This window comes from Rattus norvegicus, chromosome 10 (assembly GCF_036323735.1).
Source record: "Rattus norvegicus strain BN/NHsdMcwi chromosome 10, GRCr8, whole genome shotgun sequence".
In the NCBI taxonomy this organism is placed as follows: domain Eukaryota; kingdom Metazoa; phylum Chordata; class Mammalia; order Rodentia; family Muridae; genus Rattus; species Rattus norvegicus.
Genome location: NC_086028.1, coordinates 19,512,720 through 19,537,011, shown reverse-complemented (window position 1 = coordinate 19,537,011; position 24,292 = coordinate 19,512,720). Strand labels below are relative to the sequence as shown.

The 24,292-nt window shown below is 46.2% G+C and overlaps 2 protein-coding genes across 5 annotated transcripts in view; one reads left to right on the top strand and one right to left on the bottom strand.

Annotated features, from left to right (window-relative positions):
* The window catches only part of Dock2 (dedicator of cytokinesis 2), a 417,576-nt gene that overhangs the window by 211,976 nt on the left and 181,308 nt on the right, over window positions 1–24,292 (top strand). The window lies entirely within an intron of this gene.
* Insyn2b (inhibitory synaptic factor family member 2B) overlaps window positions 9,006–24,292 on the bottom strand; it is a 107,446-nt gene continuing 92,159 nt past the window's right edge. For both annotated transcript variants that reach the window (XM_008767623.4, XM_039087144.2), the window contains one exon: window positions 9,006–11,910. In XM_008767623.4, coding sequence (XP_008765845.1) covers window positions 11,724–11,910 — 187 coding nt within the window. In that variant the 3' untranslated portion in view covers window positions 9,006–11,723. The remainder of the gene's footprint in view (window positions 11,911–24,292) is intronic.

Sequence of the window (24,292 nt, the reverse complement as noted above, 5' to 3'; positions counted from 1 at the left end):
CGTTGAAACCGGGATCTAGCTTTTGTTTCGGGTAGTTAAAATAGGCCTCTGGGTGATATATTTTGGGCCTAATTACCCTGCTTTTTCACAGAGGAGTCTGTGGAGTGATTAAATAAGGGTAACTGCGCTTGGCATTCAGAGCATTTGGTTAAAAAGGAACCAAGGGGGAAATCTGGAATTCACCCGCCACCCTCCACCCTACTGCCTCACCTAAAAGGATCCCCGGGAAACCTGTGTCGAGTAAGCTCTGACTTCACATTCTAGTCTTTCTTGCTGTGCTGAGTGGGGACTCCAGGTGACATGCTTAGAGCCACAGCCAGACCCTTGGTGACAAGCCCTCCTACCCTCAGCCCTTTGTTCATGGAGAGCATGCACGTGACTCCCACATACAGTGTTTGTCACTTACTGAGCAGATATCCAAGTGGCAGGCAGACCTCTTCTACGGCACTTGGCTTCCATCAGTTACATCTGTGGTTCAGTCAACAGCTGAGGCTCACAGAGGCTGTGTGACTCACTTGTAAGCGATGGTTTACCGGTAGTGGAGGAGCTAAAGTCTGAGACCCGGTTGGCTCAGAATCCCAGCTCTTAAGCAGTTTGTTGAATTCAGTACTTAGCCTTTTAGCATCTAAAGGAACACGTTAGGCATCAGCCACTTTAAGGGTCCCGAATGAGAGTCTTAAACTCACAGCTGCTGTTCTGCCTCAGCTGGGAATGGATGTGATAGCCCATGTGATGGCTTTTCAGAAACTTCCAGAAGGGCTTAGAATTTGGGGTAGATTTGGATGGCTAAGACTTCATCAGAGACCGTCTCCTCAATTCTGGGGATTAAATTTCGGAGCTAAAACTAGGGGTTGTGGGAAGAACCTCTTGTTTATTTAAATGTTTATTTTGTTTACTGGGGGAAGGGGGAGTAGCAGGCCAGCTTGGTGGCAGAGGAGGCAGCTGGGATGAGATTCTTACGTGCTGGGGAGGCTCCAGCTGCCCATCCAGTCCTTAAAGACCTTCCAACTGAAAATGTTTCTGAGCCAGGGTTAGGCTACCGTCTCTCTTTGCTGCCATTGCTACATCTCCTAAGAGCACACGTGGCCTCTTTGATTGTCCTTTCCTGATGTAATCTTCCACCAAAGGGCTCCTTCAAAGAGCTGAGGAAGTATCTATGCCTCCACAATGCTGACAGATGGAGGCCTAATTAAGTGGACCCTCTGGGAAGCCCGTGTCTATCTGTCTCTCCCACAGTGTTCACATACAATGTTCTCTCTCCGTGTATGTGTATGTCTATGTGTGTGAGTTCATGTGAAGGTATGGGAATTTTTATGCCTAGGTGTGTTTGTTTCTTAGGGGGAGTAAGAAATTTGTTATAAGAAAATACCAAAAATTATGCAAGGGACCTGACTTGAGGTTGGTAACACAAAGGTGGCATCATCCACTCAGGGTAACTTGGTTGCTGTTTAAGCTGGCAGCATGGGGAGGGGCACAGGTCCTATGCTTGGAACACAGTGTTCTTATATGGAAGCTTATAAATACATATTAGGGAATAATTGGATTTACATGCAAGCACGCATGTATACACACACACACACACACACACACAGAGAGAGAGAGAGAGAGAGAGAGAGAGAGAGAGAGAGAGAGAGAGAGAGACTCTTAAAAGAGTCATCGCATATAGGACAGAAATCACCTATCAAAAGTTGATGTCTCAGAACTGAATCTGAGTCTTGAATGTTATGAAACCTTTAGGTGGGTGGATTGAAAAGACCAGAGAACTCTAGGTGGGTGCGGGCCAGGGAACTCTAGGTGGGCGCATGACTCCTTGCCTGTTCTGCCTCGTGGTCTTCCGTTCCTTAGGCATGGTCTTTGGTAACTTGCAGATGTTGCAATTACATTATTTCCACACTGGACTGGGATTTTCTTTTTCTCCTATCTGTGTCCCATCGAAGGCTGTGATTCCTGGGGGAAGGAGCTGTGTCCTCACATGGTTGGGGCTCTTGCCCCACTGTCAAGGACTTCGAGTGTAGCAGATGCTCAGTCCAGCCTCAAGGAGTGACTTCATGGAAAGAGCAAACCAATCCAAAGGACAAGTGGATGATGAGGATTTTTTTTTTAAAGGTCTGATTTTAAAAATAGTCTGTTTTGTTCCAGACTTCCCTTTAAGGATCTTCTCTATATAAAATCCTACAGTTCTGCCCTAGCCCCGTGAAAGAGTTCTCTTTGACAGATTGGAGAAGAGCCTGCTCATCCTCAGAATCCTCTTTCTGATCCTACATCAGCCTCAGAGATGGGGAATCAGAAGGGATTCGTTGACATGTTTCCTCATGGTCTGTCCATGGAGCAGCCTCTTCAGGGACAGTGCCCCATTTGGTAAACTGAGGCAGCTACTACTACCACCAAGAATTTTCCCCATTTGACTTGTGGACTTTCACCTTGGGGTGCTGTAGAACTGGTCGGCTTCGGATCTGGGGAAACTGGTATCCCAGTGGGACCATCACTGGCATACACGGACACAGTCGTCAGCACCAGGAAAGGGAGACACACACATACACAGAGAAATTGAAAATCATTCAGCAAATGCTGGGAAATGCACTATTATGTCATCAAAGTTTTAACCAAATTACCTCCAAATAGCCCAGTGCCTTTTGGCTCTGTTAGTAGAGCTATGCACTGATCTGATTTGGGACAAGTGACTTTAAGTGTGTTCTGAAAGATAAGACTGCAAAATCTGTTGTGCTGTTTCCCGGCATTGGGGCCCATCTTTAGAACACGATGTCTGCCCTTGGCCTTGGCTGGCCACCGTCTCAGTCAGCACTGCTTTCAAAGGGCAGTGCAAGCAAGCTGTGATCTGACAAGTGGGGAACAGATACCTTCCCTTTTCAAAGAATAAGAACTCTATTTAATGACTTTGGTTCTTTAGTTCCTTTGTTTACAAAGCATCAGCCTTAATGAATAGCAGGCCCTGGGGAAGCAAGAACTGGGTAGTAGTGGTCCTTGTTGTTGCTCCTCCTCCTCCTCCTCCTCTTCTTCCTCCTCCTTCTCCTCCTCCTCCTCCTTCTCCTCCTCCTCCTGCTCCTCCTCTTGCTCCTGCTCCTCCTCCTCCTCTTGCTCCTGCTCCTCCTGCTCCTGCTCCTCCTCCTCCTCCTGCTCCTGCTCCTGCTCCTCCTCCTCCTCCTCTTGCTCCTGCTCCTGCTCCTCCTCCTCCTCCTGCTCCTCCTCCTCCTGCTCCTCCTCCTCCTCCTGCTCCTTCTCCTCCTCCTCCTTCCTTTTCTTCTTTCTTTCTTCCTTCCTTCCCTCTTCCTCCTCCTTCTCCTCCTTCTTCTCCTTCCTTTTCTTCATCTTCATCCTCCTCCTCTTCTTCTTCTCTCCTAAATTACATTTATTTATGTCTTGTGTGTGTACGTGTACATATATATTGGCATGCCTGTATGCTATGGCACATATGCAGTCACAGGACAACTTGAAGGTGTCTATCTCTCCTACTGTGTGTTCCTGAGATCCAAATGGTTAGACTTGGCCACAAGCCCCATCAAGCTGTGAGCCGTCTTGCTGGTCCTCTTTTTTGTGTTGTGTTTCATGCTCGAGTTCTTTTTCCTGACTTGGCATGGTGGCAGTCTCAGCGGGTTTCATAGCCCTTTGTTGGGATGCTCAATGGACATATAAGATTCAGGGTGTGTCTGTCGGTTTTGTGTTACCATAACAAAGTTCCTGAAACAGGCTAGTTATAAAACAGCAAGGTTTAAACAGCCCCTGTGGAGGAGGTTCTAGGGTCCAGCTTACCCCAAGCCAGAAAACAGAGAGCCAGGTGGCACCAAACTCCGGCCTTTATAGCAATCCTCTCGAAAGATACTAAGGAGCCCGTAAGAACTACTTGTGGGTTGCTTGGCCCCAATCACCTAAGGACGGCCCCATGGAGAAAGATCAGACCTTGGAACAGCCATAATGAACGAGGCTTGAGCTTCAGGTTCCTGTTGTCCTCACCAGGACGCAGCTCTTCTTGAGTTACTTGAAGGAATTAATTCTGCTAAGTGGTCCTTCAAAATCGGAGCCCACTTTTCTAGACTTGTTGCCAAATTCATTCAGGGGTGTCCTTTAGTCTTTGAGTGGCATCTACCAGGGCTTTCTCAAATAACAAATAGTGTTCAGTGAGTCAAGGTGGAGGAAGGGTCATAGGAACAGAACAATAGAGAAGTCATCAAGGAGGCTGAGATCTGAAAGAGAGAAGCCCAGTTTCTCGCCAGACCCCATCCAGAGGCTAGACCCTGGCACCAGCCCTATTCAGCATCTGCTGAGTTAGGTGCACTCAGGAATTGCACATTTCTTGAGTTTCACTCTTTTTTCTGAAATAACTTCACTTTCTTTGTATGATCAAAAAAACCCCTTCAAGCACCATTTCTTTAAAAATAGGAAATACAGAGAAAGCCAGCTTCCTGAAGCCTCTTCCTATATATAAGCCTCACCTTCTAAACATCATTTGAAGCCAGGAGAGCCCAGGGCTTTATTTGAAAGATGGGGGTGGGGCGGGCAGCAGGCAGGACCTGACCTTGGCCCCTAGTTTTCCTTCTCAATGTTTGCATAGCCACGTTTTTCCCCTAATTCACTCAGCAGACCTTATAATGCATTTATGACATCTCACATGACACAGGACACCCATGGCAGCTCCCAGAGATGGAGTGACAACTCCTGCCTCCAAGGACATTGCTTCCTAGTGGAGAGGAACATGAGAGATTGATGAACGGGCACTCAGGATGGAGTGACCAACAGGGTCCAGGGACAGGGACAGGGCGAGAAAGTCACAGAGAGGAGACTATGTTTAGTCTAGTGTTTGCTGCTGCCATAGGAGTTTTAAGGGCCCTGGCTCCCAATTTTGGCAGACCTTAAAAGACCCCTATCCTCCACCACCCCTCCCACTCTCCATATCTTGTGCTTTGACAAATGGCTCCTCTCCCCTGTCTCCATTCATTCTGTTGGAAAGTGGCACTCGTCATAAATATCTTGTGGGGAATGTTTGAGGAGTAAATGGGAGGGAGCAGCCAAGTGCTGGTAGTCACCACTGTCAGGTCAAGGAACCAAGAGCTTATGATTACTGGGTTTTTGTTGTTTGGTTGGTTTTGATTTTTATTTTCCATAGAATCTCACTTTGTAGCCCACACTTGTCTCGAACTTGTTATCTGCCTGCCTTGGTCTCAAACATGCTGAGATTTCAGGCTGCTTCCGAAATCATTATCAGCACTTATTAACGATATTGTAATATCGTTACACCTTTTATCCTCCCTCAAAGTGCAAATTATTCCCCGTGATAGATGGGTAATAGATGGGGTTCTGAACAGTGGTGAGAGGAGATGCGCCCGCAGGTATTAACACCCTCTGACTTTCAGAGCGGCAGTGAGACAGGAAGCGAGCTTAGCAAGAGGTTGAGGTTAGGGGGTAAACGTTAACTTACCATCCGGTTATGAGCCTTGTTTGCTGTGGAAGTGAGCATCTGTGCTCTGGGGTGGTGGTGATGGTGGTGGGTGTAGTTAGAGACACAAATCGGGGATGATTTGGCCAAACATCTACCTCAAAAGACTCCTCTGAGGAGTTTACCACACAGTGGGGGGAAGGGCAGGATGATGGACAGAATCCCAGGAGATCAAAGGAGAGCGTGTGACATCCAGGTAGAGCAATAGATGGGACCTCTGCTCACTGAGGGGCTGCCCTCATTAGACCTCAGCCTGTGAGGTCAGGGCTTCAAGTGCAGTTTCGCAGTGTTTTGGCACCAGGCATGGCACAGAGAGGAGGCTCTGTAAATTTTCATTGATGATGGGTTTCATCTATGCTTCTCCAGACCCTGGGGTACCTATGAGTGAAAGAGAGACAGGGTCCTAACCCTGCTAATGGTAGTCAGGCCAGCTCTCAGAATGTATAAACATTGATACTTTTGAGTTGCATTTGATTTTACTCTTTGATTTCCCCGGGGTGGGGTGGGGTTCAGTTACTTGGTGGGCACAGTGGCAAGGCTGTGGGCATAGCTCTGGAGTCCAGCAATTGAAATGCCTCAGCTGGTTTGGTAGATGAGAAGGAGGGCTGCTTTGTTAGCGTAACCAGGTGTCATAATATTGAGTCTGCTACCTGGGCAACCAGGCTGCTATGTCAAGTAGAGGTCACTGGGCCAGCTAATGGTCTAAAAAAATGTATATTCAGGTTCTATCAGGAAGAAAATAATGGTTTTCATTTGAATGAAATTTAATAAACTTATGGATTCTGAAAAATTTTTTGAAAGCCTTTCATGATAATAAAGCTTTTATTTGTTTGGGAGCAAATAATCCTTTGGTGTGGTGTTATTGTCTCTTCACTTTAATCATGGTTGAAGCCAAGGCACAATGCTTCGCCTACACTGCTCCTTGAGTAGACGGTCCCTGTCTGTTTTAAATTGCATTGTGTCTGAAACGGGCTAGGTCATATGTAATAAATGCTGGCATTTTAATAGAAACATTAAGCAAAAATAGTTAACAATCTGCTTTAATTTCAAAACTCATTTTCTCTCTCACACAGTTGGGCAGTATCTTGGTAGAAATGTGCAGAATGCACTGGGATTTAATTATGATGGCAATTTATTCTGAAGCAAGGTTAAGTGGGGCTGTCAATAAAGGTGCAGGGTGAGGACAGTTGTGTCCTGGTGTTCCTAAGTCCTGAAAGCCAGGCCGACTGTAGAAGAGTTGAAAGCCTTGGGCATGGCTCCTTGCTATAGCCTCCAATTCCGGGGGTGCAGATGCAGAGGCTGGGTGCCAACAATGTGCCATCTCTTATGAGTGCCCTGCTGGTAGGACAGGGAAAAGCAGGGGTTTGGAGGGGAAGTGGAATTGAGAGTTAGTAACTCCTTCACCGGATCCAATTTACTAATTAACTTACTCCTTCAACATCTAAGTCCCCATGTAGTGAGTGCTGGGTGTACACAGGCAAAATGATGATAAGTGGGACTCCTACCTCAGGAAAGTTAAACAGACAAGTACATTCACTAAAGAGTGACAAAGATATATGTTCAAGGACAGCTATGCCATGGACCTTGATGGTAAGGTCCCTGGTGTAAGTAAATGATTAAGAAGGACGTCTGGTGTTGTTTGTGGTCCTGACGGTAGCTGGATAGAATTGAGTTGCCAGAAACTTGGCAGGGAGGAGTGTGGTGAGTATGTTCTAGGCAGATAGAAGGGTTCTCACAGACCCTTTAGGGGACATTACTGTGGTGGGCAATAAGGAGCCTCCTGTGGGGAAGTTCTCTGACATGGAGGAAAACCGAGCTGTGTGGTGTCTGAAGGTGCATCTTCGTTTTGTGGTCCAAGGGCTCCACAGAAAGCAGAAAGAGATGGTGTGGTTGTGAGACTTTGGAAAGAGGAGGTGTCACACACTCACTGAGTATTTGGGCTGTCAGTCAGTTTAAGGGAGATGGGAGAAAATTGAGGTGGAAGTACTCAAACGGGTGATTACAATCATCACGTTGGCCAAACATGGATCATAGCAAACAGTCGACAAAAGAGTCCGGATGTGTGTCCCAGCCCTTTCCTGCCTGATGGGTATAACAACCATAAAGCGTCTCTGTGGCTTGGAACTGAAAAGCAGAGACATTTTTAGCATCCAGCAAGTTGCCTGGAGTGACCTAAAGTTAGATCCTTTTCAGCGACGATCATGCTGGGAACTCTTCTCAGCTGACAACAGTAAGAATGGACTTCAAGTCCAACCTGAGTGGTGGCTGGACTTGGCCAGCTCTTCACACACTACATATTAGCACTGGTGCTTCTGGGACCCATTTGCAAAGTTCTAGTCGTCTTGGCAAATCATCCAGTCATACCTCATGTTGTGTATGGGAGGGCCTGGTACTCAAAGACTTTTTGCACATCTGGGAACTGAATGCCATGCCACAACGGTCTTTCCCCCAGAATGCTGCACTAGGTGCTATTGGCCACCGTGTACCTCAAAGCACAGAGCGTCCATTAATTACCCTATATTGTCCTGCTAGCTATGGTTTTTTATAAGCCAGAATGACTTGGTTTCTGGCTCTGAGAGGGTCTCAACCCTGCATCTGACACCAAATGTGGTCTCACGGAAGCACCCACTCTTCTTCCTCCCAGTTTACTTCAGCGAGCAAAGGAATGAATGTGTATTTACTGGGTGCCTATCATGTACTCTCCACTGTGTTTAGAGCTCCCTTCAGTTAATAGCCAGATGACCTCTTAGCATCACAGGATTCTGGTTCATAAGACCGAGCTAAGAAGCTCGGCTGACGGGGTCACTCAGGAAAGCTGTTAAACCCAAGGCTTCTGATTCCATTTTCCAGGGTCTTACTTTGTGTCTGTTACCTCTAAAAATGGGGAGGTTCATCCTCCAGACAGAAACAAGGCCTCAGCTCAAGCCCTGACTCATGCCAGGGGAAAATTCTTTTCAATTCTCTCTGTCTCTCTGTCTCTCTGTCTCTGTCTCTGTCTCTGTCTCTGTCTCTCTCTCTCTCTCTCTCTCTCTCTCTCTCTGACTGGTTGAAGAGAAAACAGGTTTGGTGTTAACATGCCATTAGAACACATTTGCAAATACCTTTTCTACAAATGGACAGGTCTCAGGCTTAGATCCCCATTAGAATCTAATCAGACTATTATCTCATGCTCGAATTTTGGTACACAATACTAATTTTCCCATTATTGATGATACAAAGACATCTTTCAAGGAAAACTGTTCATCAGAATGTATTTAAGAGAGAAATATGAACTAAGCTAGAGTCAGGTGTCTGTGCGTAAAGTTAAATCATGGATGAGTTGTATGCTCCTTTGAAAGCAGCTAGGAATAGTTCCTTGACACAGGTCATTTCCTCTATGGTCAGGACATGAGGCTCCCGTGATTGGTGTCACTGGCATTTCTGGTTCTATCCTTGTTTATAAACAAATAAGTTAAGTATTATAACTGTCTTTGCCTTTGGGGCCGTTAAGGCTTTTTTCTTGAGTTAAAATTTCATAAGTCAACTCAACCCAAGCTAATAACCGAGTCTTAAGACCTAGGAAAAATACTTAAGTTTATTGCAAAAGATAATATCCCATTTAAAACAGTTTAGAAATTTACAAAACCTTACAGTGATACATTGTCTTCGAGAAGGCGCCCTACAGATGAGCTGGCATTAAGTTCCAGGGACGATAACCGAGTGTTTTACGTACAGAGGGAGCAGCTACATTAAACCCCTGCAAGTTAAACAGGCCAATCAGTCCTTTCTCCTTCCGTTTCATAAAGGTAATTTTTGCTAAATTAATCTCTTTCCATTAAACCATATCACCTCAAGTATAACATTTCTGTAGAATATCATATTACATACTATTTTACAAAGAAGCGTCGCTACTCAACAGGAGTAGCAGAGTATAGAATTTTGGTATATATGAGTTATGGTTTTTATTTGATGTAGTGATCACCCTTTCTGTTCAGCAGGCTGGTGTTTATCAATCCTTTCCCCTCATACTGATCGATGTTGAGGATTTAATTACCAGAAGGAGCCTTCTCTCCAGGTGTAGATTGGTGTGGCCTAAGCAAGGTGATGTGGTGTTGTGCTTTGGTATAAAAATCACATGACCTTGGTTGACTTTCTTTCCGGGAGTGTCAACCTTTTTCAGTCCTACTCTCATCTCACTCAGTTCAGAGTTGATGCAAGGTCCCTAACTCATCGTGCACCTGTGCCGATAAGAGCTACCCCAGATTCCTCCTCACTTCTCCAGGCTAAACCAGTACAGAGGCTGCAGTTAGCTCTCATAGCTGTTAGGAGGTATACAGAGCTTAGAAATCAGGGGGTGTAGTCATTCTTCTACCCAGTCAAGAAAGGACACAGTTACACAATTTTCTCCAGGTTAGTGGGATAGGCTTTTCTATTTCCTGGGTCTCCGAAATCTAAGTGCAAGGATATTCTTGTCCCATCCTGATAGTCTGGAATATGAATTCACTCGAAATTAGTGTAAGCAAAACAAATAAAAATGGAAGCACTGCTACAAGATAAAATTATGTAAGAGATCCCAAATGAGTTTGCTGTATTGGATTGCCCTCTGTACTGTTTTTTTCCATTGCCGGGGGCCAACCGAGAGCTGAGTGTGTGGATACAGAAAGAAAGAGCTGTGGCGTTTGGCCAGTGGTAACACGTATCTAATTGAAGTGTGGTTTCTTAAGCATGACAAGTATATTTATCTTAATTCTAACTTGACATTAGAGATTCTGGTCTCACTTTGTGGGTTTAAACATTACACTAGAAACAGAGAGAGAGAACATCTCAAATGACATCGCAAGACTTAAATAGTGCAGGCCCAGATTCCTTGCCAAATTTCCCTCACTCTCCCCGAAATAGCTTTTGCACCGCAGCACTGTGACAGGGGAAGCGAAATTGTTGGGGTGGCTTGCTCAATTAATCTCGGTCGGCAGTGGGGTACGCACATCCCACGTGCACAGCAGAGACTCGACTCAGACACCAGGTCTTTGGCAAGGGGGCGGTTGTAAAATGCTTTCTGCGTTTAGGTGTGGCTCACATTTCTGGCAGTGTCAGTCCAATCACAGGCTGTCAGAGCATTGAACTTTATGCAAAGGTATCCAAGCCTTGCCTCCTATTCAGCCCGAGTATGTAGCAATTACTGAATTACACTGCTTTAGGAGTTTGCTTGGCACGCAAGCTGGACCGGACATCCATGAGCAAAGGTCTTGTCAATAGAATGAGCTAGATCTTAAGGAGCTCAAACTGTGTGGAAGAACGACCTTCCATCCTCATTTTCAGCCTGCTTCTTCCTAGATCAGGTGACCGCAGCCTGGTCACCAGGAAGGGTAACTGTAGAGTAACATGTTTGGGCCTATCTACATGGTTGTCACAAGGTTGCATGGATGAGAAAAAATGCTATATTGCGGTTAAGCCTTGTTAACGTCACTTGATAAGATATACTGACATACAAGTTGCTGAGTCCTAAGACCCTTAATGGTACAGGTAAATGAACGCTAACAGGTTAATGACCCTAAAGTTAAAGCCCCTCTCTATTACCCCCCCACACCGGGCATACAGAGACAGATGATAATTAAGTGGCCCCAGAAGGACTACGGCTATGAAAGTCACCTGAGTTCTAGTCACATAGATCACACGACACGTGCCTAATACCCGTGGGCAACCTTATCTGCCACACCCAGCACACCCCATACTTTACAAGAAGACAGCCAGTTGACTTGAAATCTTAGGGCTAGTTGAAAAAGAGGACAACTTAATACCTTCAGGGCGACCTGACACTGTTAGGCCCTGCTCACTTCTGTTGTGCTTTTTTTGTACACTAAATCCTAGAACCCTGCCAGCTTACTGTGTGATGTTTTCTAGGATACTTGCTTACCACCCTCCACTTCCTGCAGCACACAACACAGACTTACTTCTGTATCTTTGGGGTTGATGATCTCAGGGTGGGAAGGGAATGCCCGACGCCAGGGAAGGGGTTGGGATTGCAGGGGAGTGTTTGCTTATGGTGGGAATCTGAACTTAGCAGATGAGGATGAAGCCTGACTGTGAGTGACCACGCAAGTATCCATAAAATCCTCTGCAAGCGGCGGCACGCACTCAGGTAAGGTTGGTGACCAGGTGTCCAGTGGTGTACCCGCTCTGAGGCACTCCTGTGTCACAGGTCAAGGAGATCTCAGCCTGCACTTTTGCAGAGGATCAGGGAGGCCTTGAGGGGATTCCCCCATCTCAGGAAGGAGTAGAGGGAGCCCCAATCTTCTCATATCCACCAGAAGCATTTCTTCTTCACCTTCTTGCTTTTCCGCCGTAAGTCCTGTTTCTCAGGGACCGGGGCTTCTGCCGGGGATTTGGGTGGGGAAGGTGCTTCTTCGGCTGGTTCTGCCTCCTCCAGGCTCTGGAGAACCTCATGGAACCTGCCTTCCTGCTGCCGGAAATCATACTCCACACTGGAAGACAGAGAAGGAGGAAGAGGGTAACTTCGAAATAGCACACACTAACTTGAGAATAACACACAGCTGTGACCCAGAGCACCCAAGAGCAGGTCCTTGGGATCAACTACTAAGCCACTAGGGACCAAGTGCACAGGTCGCTTTGGGAGAGTTGAGCCATTTCCTAGACTGTCTCATTCCCTCCCCATCGAATTAAATTAATACCTTTAATGATACCTCATTTTTGTCAAGTGAATCATAGATCATGCCAGGCACTAGGTAAATATTGGGCCTAGCTTTCCCCTCATCTCTAGATGAGTGATCTTCTCTGTTAGTGCTTGTGTTAAACAGCATTCGTGGAAACTACATGTAAACGACATAAAGGCACACATAGTCAAACTGAGCTTAGTTTCCTCATCTGTAAAATGGAAGAAACAAAGTCCCCCAAGGCTAATGAAATCAATATATGTGATGTAGACATATATGACAAGGCCAGAGCAGTGCCTGATATACTGTAATCCTTTTGTATATGTTAACCCCCCCATTCCTGCATTGGTATCAGCATTAACATTAGTACCACTGATACATAATGCTCTTTGACGTATCTCTTAGGAATATGTCTTAGAGAGCTTAGACCTATCAGGCTACCTTCAGCATTCCTCAATACAGAGAGACTGAAATCCTCTTCCTTTGGTAGATAGCTTCTCCTTTTTCCTATTTTAGAGTGTATTTGGAGTCCTTGGTATACAGTATATTTCATTCATACCATGTTGACTACCACAAAGGTTTCTGAGGGAAACACAAGGCCAGATAAGACCAAGATGCCCAGAAGCCCTGGGAATGTAGAGTCAGCAAAGAGCCTGAGCCCAGGCAGGAGCCTGGCGCTCCCTCAGCCTCTTTGTGCCTGAAGAGGAGGTAAACATGTGTCAGGGACTCTTGGCTTTCCTCTCACTCTGCTTAGCTTCTCCTGAGCCCAGGGAACTGGACCAGGAAGAACAGATCCTGTCAGGCAGCGCTGCCAGCCTGTGTCCTTGACTGCTCACCCCCCTTCCACTCTTAGGTGCATCTGAGTGCTAAGTGCGTGTTATGTGTTTTCTCAGAAAGTCCAGAGCTCATGTGGAAGTGTAGAAAATGGCAGAGATACAGCCGTAAGAGCGGAGTATGCCCCTTGTTTAGCCAGGGGCAAGGGATGGGGATAAAACACTGTGTAAGGAAGACAAAAGACCCCACGTCGCTCTGGATGAGGCGTGACTGGCAGAGTCCTTTATGCCCAGCAAGTGCTGAGAAATCAGCCGTCATTAAAAGACCACCCGCCCTTGCCTGTGACACCCGTGTCACGTCCCAGAGCTTAAGATCAGAGTTAGCACTGCTGCAGAAGTCAATGGCAGTTGTCACATGTGAGAAAGGAAGCTCCAAATGCAGCATTGTCCTGGGCGTTCTGAAATGGAAGAGACGGAAAGACAGAGGGGCCTGTCCTGTAGCCAGCGGGAGAAAGTATCAGTAACCTTCAGCCAGACTCTTCTCTGCTTTTTGGACATCCTTTCTCTTTCTGCTACTCTCTGGTTCTCTCTACAGGGACCTAATCCTGGCAGGGTGACCTACATAATGGATGAAACACAGATTGTGTTTTTCAAAGCAAAGCTCCAGAGTGCATCAACTGCAAGTCACTTCCCTATTCTCGAGCATTAGAGCGGTACCCTGCCGAAGGAGGTATCACTCGTACTCCCAGGATCGCAGGCAAGTGTAGAAAACAGGTGCATGTTCAATATGCAGCACAGATTAGGCACCACATGTTCGCCCAGACATTCAACCTAGACTGATTAAATATTGCCCATGTGCCAGATCCTGTGCTAGATGCCGAGAAAGCAATGGCGGATAGATTAAAAGTCTGGCCAGCCAGCGCTGGCATTGCTTGACCAGGGGCTTTGTGTCCTTAGTAAATGATATCCAGCAATTTGAGACCCTGTAGCCAAAGCCCATGGCTTGCTGGCTCACTCATCATAGGTATCCAAACCCACACCTTGAGTCCCATTCTTCTGCCGTTGCCCAGTATTGCACCCTAGTTTGTCTCAAGCGATGGACCGGCCATCTGTCAGCATCCCTTGGACCTCCTTCTTCCCAGAGGAAACTTAGGAGATGGCTCCAGAGGCTAGGAACAGTCATCTCAGGCAGCCTCTGCATTGCACCAAGGAAGGCATTTAAAGGAGCAAGTTGCAAGCTCTGATTCTCGGCTCTGTCACTGGAGGCATTGCCTGCTTGGTTGGTAGGGAACATCCACAGTCACAGTTCTTTTAGCTCCTTAATGGCCTTGTCTTTACCTACTGTGGCAGAAAACTATCTTTATCATAGAGCACGAGACAGAGCCAAAGCGAATGAGTAATACTTGCTCTCGTTAAGAGTGCCTGCTGTCTGGTATAGAATGGATGGGCTCATCCACCCACCCTCCCACACACCCACCAACCCTCCCAGCCTCCCAGCCTCTCATCCACACATCTACCCACCCATTCATTCACCCACTCACCAACTCACCCACCCGTCCATCCATCCATTTATCAATCCATCCATCCATCCGTCCTACCATCCATCCGTCCATCGTCCGTCCATCCGTCTACCCACCCACTCTAGTGCTAAATCCCAGTGACATGGCTGGACAAACTGGGACACCATCCCTGTGGAGCTTGCTTCCCAGAATTTAAGGCTAGTGATGCGAATACCCTTCTTTGCAGGTCTCTGTCCATGTCATCTGATCACACGTGAGCCACTGGCTGCTTCTTTCTCCTTCTGTGTGGAGTTTCTGACTGCCTAATCTAAAACAAGCTAGCAGTCAGAAACTGCCTGCATTTCCAAAGATTCACCAATATCTCCAAACCTGGTAGAAAATATGCTTCCGAGTGAGTCTATCATGTGCCCAGGACTGGCAGGCCCAGGAAGGAAAGACCCAGAAGGCAGAATGTAAACTCTGTCTCCTGTGCTAGGCTTCAGTTGCTGCCCATCCCAGAGGTTAGAGCAAAAGACTTTTGAGTTGAGTGCTCCTTGTTGACCTTGGATAACTCTCTTCGTTTCCCCAGGATTCGGCTCTATGTAGGAGTTATAATAATAACCTAGCTGGTTAGCCATGCTAATACAAGGCCATAACAGGTGTAATCATACTCTGTGGGACCCGGTCTCGGCCGGCTCTGCTCTTCTTCACTGAGAGCTTTGTCCTGGTCTCTTAGGGGACAAATGCCTCTCACCTCCTCGCTGGCACCCCCAGCGCTTCAGACATTGTATACCTTGCCCACAGCCTTGCTCTTCACTCCTTCCCGCCTGTACATTCAGGGAAGAATGCATCGTTATGTTTCTATGGAAACACAGCAGGGTTCTATTATAATCGCCAGGATTTAGGGAGCTGCCCTTCCCCCACGTGTCTGCCCCCACTGGTCTTGACAGTTTAAGGGGACTGAAAGTGACTTTCTTTTCAAGGCCGAGTATGGAGAAGTGTGTGTGCTTTGGAAAGAAATTGATTAATGTTTTTTTAGGCCAAAGCAATTTATTAACATAAAGGAAAATTGTCACTTTTCTTCTTATTCACCCTTTGACAAACTACTGTTTAGTTTAGAGAGGAGAGGGGAGGACATTTTGCTTTGGTGGCAGCTGGTTTATAGATGAGGAGGGGCCATGCCCGGCCTCCCTCATCTGCCTTTCATCTGAAGGCTGGGTAGACAAGACGAGATGGCAGCCCCTAGACCACGTTGATCAACCTCTTGGGAAGAGAAATAAACTTGCAATGTATTTGTTTGTAAATTCTGGGCACGAACACCTCTTTGAGGCTTGGGTTCTGGGTCTGAGTAGAACACCAATAATACCCTTGATTATACCGTCCTCTGTCCTTCCTCTTGTCTATCTGTCCATTACCGCCATACCATCACCCACGGTCTCTGCTTCCTATAGTCCATGTAGACTCCTAAAAGGAGAGCTGAGCATTGGCAATCTAGTTTGGGCAGAAGTCCAGTGAGGAATAACTATTAGGCAAGAAGTTGTTACAATGTTGCATCCAGAATGAGAAGCACTATGGTAACCTAGATCTGTCAAAATGTGTGAAGGTCATCTCCTGGGGGATGTATGAGGTCAGGAATGCCCGGTTCCTGGGGAGCCTTAGTGCCCTTGAATCCAATGATGCATTCCAGCATGCTGCCTCAGTGCATTAACAACAACAACAACAACAACAACAACAACAACAACAACAACAACAACAACAATAATAATAATAATAATAATAATAATAATAATAATAATGTGCAGGAGAGATAACTAATTAGCTTCCATCACCATAGTGGATGCAAAGCAGAAAAATGTTCTAGAAAGCAGAGGGAGCCCTGTGCCATGGCTCACCGTGGTTGAAGTTACAGTAATGAAGAGATGACTTCGTAGTTAATTACACACACAGCTCCTATAGAGGACCTTAGTTCAGTTCCCAGGTGGGTCAACTCACAACCATCTATGTAACTCCAACTCCAGAGGATCTAGCGCCCTCGTCTGGCAGCCACGGGTATCAGCACTCACATACACATACCCTCACACAGAAACACACACATAATTAAAATAAATATTTGAAAGGCTATAAATGCATGACCAGACAACATCTCCAGGCTCTTGTGATCTTGGCTAGGTAAGTAGAAATTGGGTAAGCCAGAATGAAATACAGTGAGTGGTTCAGAATAGCGAGCTTCATTCTAAGATTAAACATTCGAAATTAAAACACTGAGATTTATAGAACCAAAGAAAGAAAGGTGGGAGAGCTGGGTGGAGGCTCCTGATTTTCTATAGCATCTTTAGCTTTGCAAAACTTCAGGTAATCCATTTTCATTTTGTTCTCAGAGTATCGTGGGAAGATGGGAAGTTTGTTAATCCACTTAACTGATAAGCCAGTTAACGAAGGGAAAAATCACACTGGGCCCTATGATCAGACCTAAACCTAGACTTTGCATCTAAGTCTGGAATTCAGGTTTTCATATATTAAAAATCTACTGCACAGTAGTTGACTTAAACAATGGATAAGCATTTCTCATTGTTCTGAAGGGCTGGGAAATCCAAGAGCAAAGTGTCAGCCCATTTGGTGCCTAGTGAGGGCCTGCTTCCTGGTCCATAGTCTTCTCCCTGTAACACTAAATGTTAGAAGGGGTCAGCAAACTCTAGAGCTGTGGGTTCCTGATGGTTGTATTCTAATCCAATCATCTCCCCTTCTCGAATTGCCATGAAATGGGATGACAAGCTTTACCATGTGGATTTGGGAAGGCACAAATATCTAGCCCCTAACGCCCTCCTTCCCGGCCCTTACTTCTTGCTCTTTATCCCTAACAAGGGAATATTTCCACCTAAGGGTCACGTTCTAAGGAGAAGAAAGCAATGAATACCCCAACCCCGTCAGATTAGAATATGCAATAATTTAAATGTACAATGATAATGATTATCATTTATACATTGAACTCTATTATCTATACTCTAGACACCATTACTGCAAGGTAACATCCCCTATCACAGTTCTCATAGATTAACAATATTATCGTCATTTATCAATTGAAGAAACTAAAGCAGTGGGGCTAAGTGGTCTTCCAAGGAATTGGACCATGAATCTAATCCTAAACGTTACGCACCAGTACAACTCTGCAGGAAGGGGCATAGTTCTATGTACCCCTAGAAGAGCTGGAGGGAAGACAGTGTGTAGATGTGGGGTATGATAGAAACAAAGACCTAGGCCTCCTGTGTGACACACACACACCCCCACCAATTCTCTGTGGAACCAGACTCCAGCAGAGCATGGTCCCTATCTCCTAGCTGACTTCCCATCTGGCAATACCCTTTCTAGACTTCGGAGAAGCCTTGACCGTGAACAATATATGCAAAAAAAGAAGTTAACCCTTAGAGGGTAACTTGGTTAAGTTTAGACCCAGCCAACCTTAGTCTGGGTCTTGGGTCTCGGCTACTGATGTCCCTCTCCAGTGGCCTGTAGGACTTCCTTCTTACAAAGTGGTTCTCAGTGCTTTGTAGACAAGAGTCCCTGTCTTCGGCTACACCAAGAGTCAGCTGGACTCCACGGCACCTCCCCGAAGACAGAACATCTTCAGATTCATCTCTCTCCTTTCCTACCTCTCTAGGGAACACACTGTAGTCCCTCTCCACCAAATCAGGGTGTACCACATGTGATTAGCCTCCTGCGGCTTTCTTTTGCAGAGAATCAGCTGTGGGAACTGTTGAGTCAAGGGAGGGCAGTTTGCCCTAGGGAGGGCAAATCACATCACTTTGGGAAACAATCACAATCTGAAAAAATAATCTTAGTGTGAATGTCCCCAAACGCCACCACTGCTTCAAGGGGTAGTGTTCTCCAAACTTTGTCTCTATGGCTGATTTGTTTATTATTTATAGGTTATAGCTTTGGGCATCACAACTTACAGCCATTTCCAACTGTCAAACGCAACCCTTCTGGGACATCTGCTGTTGGTCCCCAGAGGGTCACAGATGTTTCTCTGGGCACACAGAAACACAGAGCCAAGCTGGAGAACAACCCTCCATGACAAGAAGCTTTCTAAGCTCTCTGAAAGGCTTGACTGTTTCTCAGAAATTATTAACTGGTGAAGCAAGGTCAGAAGGGGCTGGAAGACAGGAAAACCTTCTGCAAGTAGGGACTGAAGTTTGATCTCTAGCTTACTAGGCTCTTGGGCAACTCAACCTCTCCAAGGCTCAGTTTTCTCATCTGCACAGTGGGTGTAATTATCCTGCCACCTGAAGTCTGAAATGAATCGATCGTGCATACAGTGTTTATTTAGCAAAATGCATGCCTGGCATGGTGACTTGTTTAATTGGTGGTAATGATTTTTCTATGAACAGACAAAGAAGGGGGGGGGTGTTGTCACAGTGCTGTCACTTGTGGCCTGTGTCCGGTAGCGCCCTCTTGTTATTCTTGTGTGATCCTCACTGTGCTTGCCTTTATATTTATGGCATGTTTTAGCCTCTTTCGCCACTAATGCATTTAAGCAGACTTCACTTTTTATTGCAGACAAATTGCTGTTACAATAAATCTTGCTTCTTTCCCCCTTACACCCTTAGACAGGAGAAGAAAGGGACGAGGCTACGGAGAGAGGCAGGAAGTAAGGACAAATAAATGACTTGGATATCAACCTGTCAGCCCTTGAGAAATTACCTCCTGTACCCCAAACTTTACAACTGTCCCTCAAAGAGAGTGTTCAAGCTAGGCATATGTGATCAGTAGCTGGTGATGGTGATGGGGTTCGTGGTCACACACGCATTGAGATCAGTGTGACTCAGACCATGCTGGGATTTCATGAGGGCTAGAGACGGACCCGGGATTTCCAGGAAGGACAGATCTGCCTGCTGTGTGCACTAGAAATCTCTTCCCCTGTAGACTTCTTAGCTGTCCAGAGAAGGCGAAAGGCTGTATTTCTGTTCACCTGCCTCCATGCTGGGAGAGCATGAGCAACTGACAAAAGGAAAAAAAATACTAAATAATTTAACGGGAGAGTTGGTTGCTAAGCCCACAGGGCTGACGCATACTGCAGGTTCTAGAGAAATGCCTTTTTCTCTGACGCAATATCGTAAGCAGGGCAGTGGCCAAAGAGCTTAAATCACTGAAAGAAACTCAAGAAAGAGTCCTCAACACCACCAACCCCGTGACCATAGACAGCTCACTAGCTCTCTGAGGCTCTCTTTGCTCTGTAAAATGAAGCCTTCGGTTTTTTTTTTCCCTGCCGGGTGCACAGTTGTGAGGCTGTGACCTGTTCCCCAGGGTGTCTCTTTGTCATGTACTATCACTATCAGAACCAAGGGGAGAAGGCCCCTGGAAAGAGATGACTAGGTACAAAGGGAAGCCCTTGCAGGGGACCCCCTTTTGAGTCTCTGCCCAGTGCTAAGTGTGCTTCCGATAGACTTTTACCAGTGCCAACGTCAGTGATCAAAAGTAACAGACTTAAAGCATCTAGTGGTCCGCGGAGGCTACGGAAGCTTCCTGTGTGAGACTTAGCGTTGTGTGATCCCCCAGTTCACTGCACAGGGTGATCACACCCTTCCCCTGAAGGGTGTCCAGAGTTGTGAAGGTCACTGTTTGGCACACCCACCTGGCCAGGTACCTGCTGTGACTTCTCTAAGATTGTATCAGCCTCTGTGCTCTTTGCCAGGAAGCGGGCGTGGGCTTAGCTTTCCTCTTACCTTTAATTACAGGAAAAGTGTCAGCCTGGATTGTCAGTGGTTCCTTATCCCGGAGGAAAGACTTCAGGTGATTCCCCTAAGCAATGTGTAATGGAAGCCAAAGCCCCAGGGGCATAGGAAGACACTCTCATTCCAAGAATGTACTCTCTCCTTCCCTCCCTGCTGCCTCCATTTTCAGGGCCCCTTACCAGATGCGAGGAGGTCTATCTGTGAACATCTCATCCTCAAAATCAAAGCCAAGCAGAAATGTAGCCTTCCAAGGATGTAGTACAAAGAAATGCTAGCTTCTCTGGGCTATTTCTTGAGCGAAACAATTCCATTTGTGGAAAAGCTATCCCCAAATCTAGGAAATCAGTCGTTTCTTCTTTTTAAGCTCCCCTTAACTTCGCCTCATTCAGAGGTCCTTAAACCTTTCCAAAGACATTGCTACAGCTCCCTCAGAGGCAGTGGGGAATGAGCCCATGCCATAAAGAGAGCTGAGCTTCTGAAGCAGATGGGCCATGGCCATGTTCTGAGAAACTCCCCCCCCCCCTTTTACTGCAGAGCCTCACAATGTTGTTGCCCGAACTCAGCAATGACGTACCTTTTGACTAAGCTCTAACAGCGGTCAAAGGGGTTTGGTCTCTGAAAGCAGTGTGCTCTGGCTCCGGCTTGCTGGAAGTCAGAAAACAGTCCTGCAACTCCTACTCAGTGACTGGTATCAAGATGATTGCTACGCAAGCGTCTTTCTTCCTTGTAGCCTTGATTGCTTAAATTGAGTATTGTACAAGTGCCAGGTTCTGCCACAGCCCCAGTTTCTCCGTCTGTAGAATGGGGGCATTTTAATGCATCTTGTATGTTATGAGGATTCAGTGCAGTCGGGGCAGGCATTTTTGCCCTGTAAATATTAGCTCTTCAGTGGGCTGTGGCTTACTTCCTGGTAGCTCTTCTTCATTTCTTCCCCTTAACTTTCTTCTCAATAGATTGGTCCTCGGCTATTGAAGCTAAAAACGTGATCAAATAAAGTCTGATAGACTAACCTTCAATGAGACACACAGACTTGCTATATTATGACAAGTCTAATGTGAAAGGTGTGGTTCCTGTCGCCACTGATCAAATGACAAGGAATTTCATGGCTTGAAAGTACAGTCGGATATGCAGTCTTCTTGTTGTGGAGGGACAGCGCCCTCCATCACTCTGGGCGGAGGTATGGATTTGGCATTCCAACTAGAAGCTCTTCTCATTGCCTACCTGCTCCTACCTGCACAAAATCTACCACTTTGGGGGGCTGCACACATCCCTCATTATCTCAGGATGTCCTCTGTATGACACTCAGGCCAAATCTCAAGACTTGGACTTAGTCACAGTTGAAATGTTCCTTCTCCTAGATGAGGTCGCATCCTCCCAGGGTCTAGGAATTGCTATGTGGGTATCTGAGGCAGCTGCCCATCATCCTGGAGAGCCTGCAGCTCTAATGCTTCAGCAATCATTAAGATTACCCAGATGTCAGAGCAAGGGTACTTTGGCCTAGGGGAGTTCTGTGGCTCTCTCCAATCAAGTCTGCCCTCCCCTTCCCGAGCTGGCACAGAAGTCCCGAATGGTAATGCCAGACGGCCATGAAGAACAGGATCTCAATGTCCTGTGAAAGTGCAGCAGCTGTCTGAGTCATCTGAGGAAGATTTGATTAGGTTCCATCTCATTGAAAGTATACGGTGTTCCAAGTATTTGAAATTGACAATCCATGGGCTACATCCAGTTTTTATTTGATTCAGCTCAAAGGTACCTGCTATGTAGAAGTCCTCCATTCCTAATGGGAACATTTGATTTTTACAAGCTCCCCAGCTCCCATCCAAAGTGGGGTGAACTACCCAGTTGTCTCAAGCCCTCCACTACGTTTACCTCTCACCCCTCATCAATAAAGTCAATGCTTTTCTTTTGTAAGCCTCGACTAAGCACCAATTGTGTACTACGACGTGCTGGCCTGTGATACATGAGGATTTTTAGGATAACAGAGGGATGGACATGTCTTTGGGGCCTTTTATGTGTCCTCTTGGGAAGAACTGGGTTTCCTGGCAAGATTTTTAAAAAAAGGTTGATAAAGATTCATGGTGCAAGAGGTACTCTGGAAATGTATGGTGACACAGGTAGAGAGACCCAGGCTTGAGCACACAGCTCTGTGGCTGGAGAGGAACTGGGGACACTGTAGGTGAGAGACTTTAACCTCATGTTCAAAGGGCCTTGAAAAGTCAGCTAAAGGAAAGGGGAGTCAGGACAAGACTGTTTAGCATGGAAACCAAGATGGCCAGATTCTATTTTCAGGGGTAATTTGGCAGAGTGCTGGAAAAAGAACCAACCAAGGTGATGTTAGGTGCTACTGTGGATCTTTCTATGTGGGGCCTCAGGGAGAGCTTAGGTCATTGGGAGGTTAACCTTGAAGACAATTATGAACTAGAGTACCAGTTCCTCTTTGCGTTCTTGTTTGTGATGTAAGCAGGTTGTTTCACCTTGGATTTCTACTGGGATGTGCTGCCACACTTGAGGCTGGAAGCAATGGAGCTGCCCAAGTCTGGAATGAAACCATCAGAACCATGACCTCAATAAACTCTGTTTCTTTCTATAAGTTGGTTGTATCAGTTCAGAGGCAGGGAACTGATAGATGTTAAGCATTGTTTATCAGGGGTTAGTTGAAAATTGTGTGTGTGTGTGTGTGTGTGTGTGTGTGTGTGTATGTCTCTCTCTCTCTGTGTGTTTGTGTGTGTGTTTTTCTCTGTTTCTGTGTATGTGCTTCTCTCTGTGTATGTGCTTCTCTCTCTCTGTCTCTCTGTCTCTCTGTGTGTGTGTGTGTGTGTGTGTGTGTGTGTGTGTGTGTAACACACATAAGCCTACATAAGAAAGAAGTAAGGAAAAGTGTGACACAGGATGAAAGTCCATGAGTGCCACTAAAGTGACAGGAAGAGACAAAGCCTGAGGCGTTGGACAGACAGCCCCTAAACAATCAGCCCCTAAACAATCATTTTCCCCCTCTTCTCCATCGCGCCTTTCAGACATCCCAAACTTCTCCACTGACCCACCAGTCTGCTCCTGTTTCCTAAGGAATGCGCTTGGGTGGAAGACGGACCTTGCCCTCCCCCTCCGGGGGAAAAAGTCCTATTATTTTTCCTCAAAATGTTAGAGGCATTTTACAACTTTAATCAAGTAGATTCCCTGCTCAGGGAGCTCTATCTGGAAAAGTATAAATGTATGAGCCATGTAACTAAAGTCCTCCAGAGAGGGTCAGCTGACTGTTTTTAGAGTGAGTGTGTAGATGACATGGCTGGAGGAGCAGGGGACAGGGTGAAGGGAGGAGGGGGGATGTATCACACACACACTTGTGCACACACACACACATACACACACACATACATACACATACACACACATACACACATACACACACATACACACACACACACATACACACACATACACACACACAAACACACACATACACACACATACACACACATACACACATACACACACATACACACACATACATACACACATACACACACATACACACATACACACAGATACACACACATACACACACAAACACACACACATACACACACACACTCTCAAACACACACACATACACACACACATACACACACATACACACATACACACAGATACACACACATACACACACAAACACACACACATACACACACACACTCTCAAACACACACACATACACACACACATACACACACACATACACACATACACACACACATACACACACATACACACACATACACACACAAACATACACACACACAAACACACACTCTCATGCACACACATACACACACACACTCACACACACACTCACACACACTCTCAAACACACACACACATACACACACACATACACACACACATACACACACATACACATACACATACACACACACTCTCAAACACACACACACACACACAGGCCTTGAATTCGCAACAATCCCCCTGCCTCTGCCTACCAAGTGCTGGGAAAACAGGTGTGTCCAGCGGCCCCTTGATACTCCTGGCGTTTTTGTGAGATTCTCCCACACCCATTTTTACTTAACCTTTTCTGTTCAAAATCAGCCTACTTTTAAAATCTAAACAAGTATACAAACCAAGCAGGATAATTTTAGAAAGGGGGGACCTGTATCACTCCTCATGAATATTTAAGAGG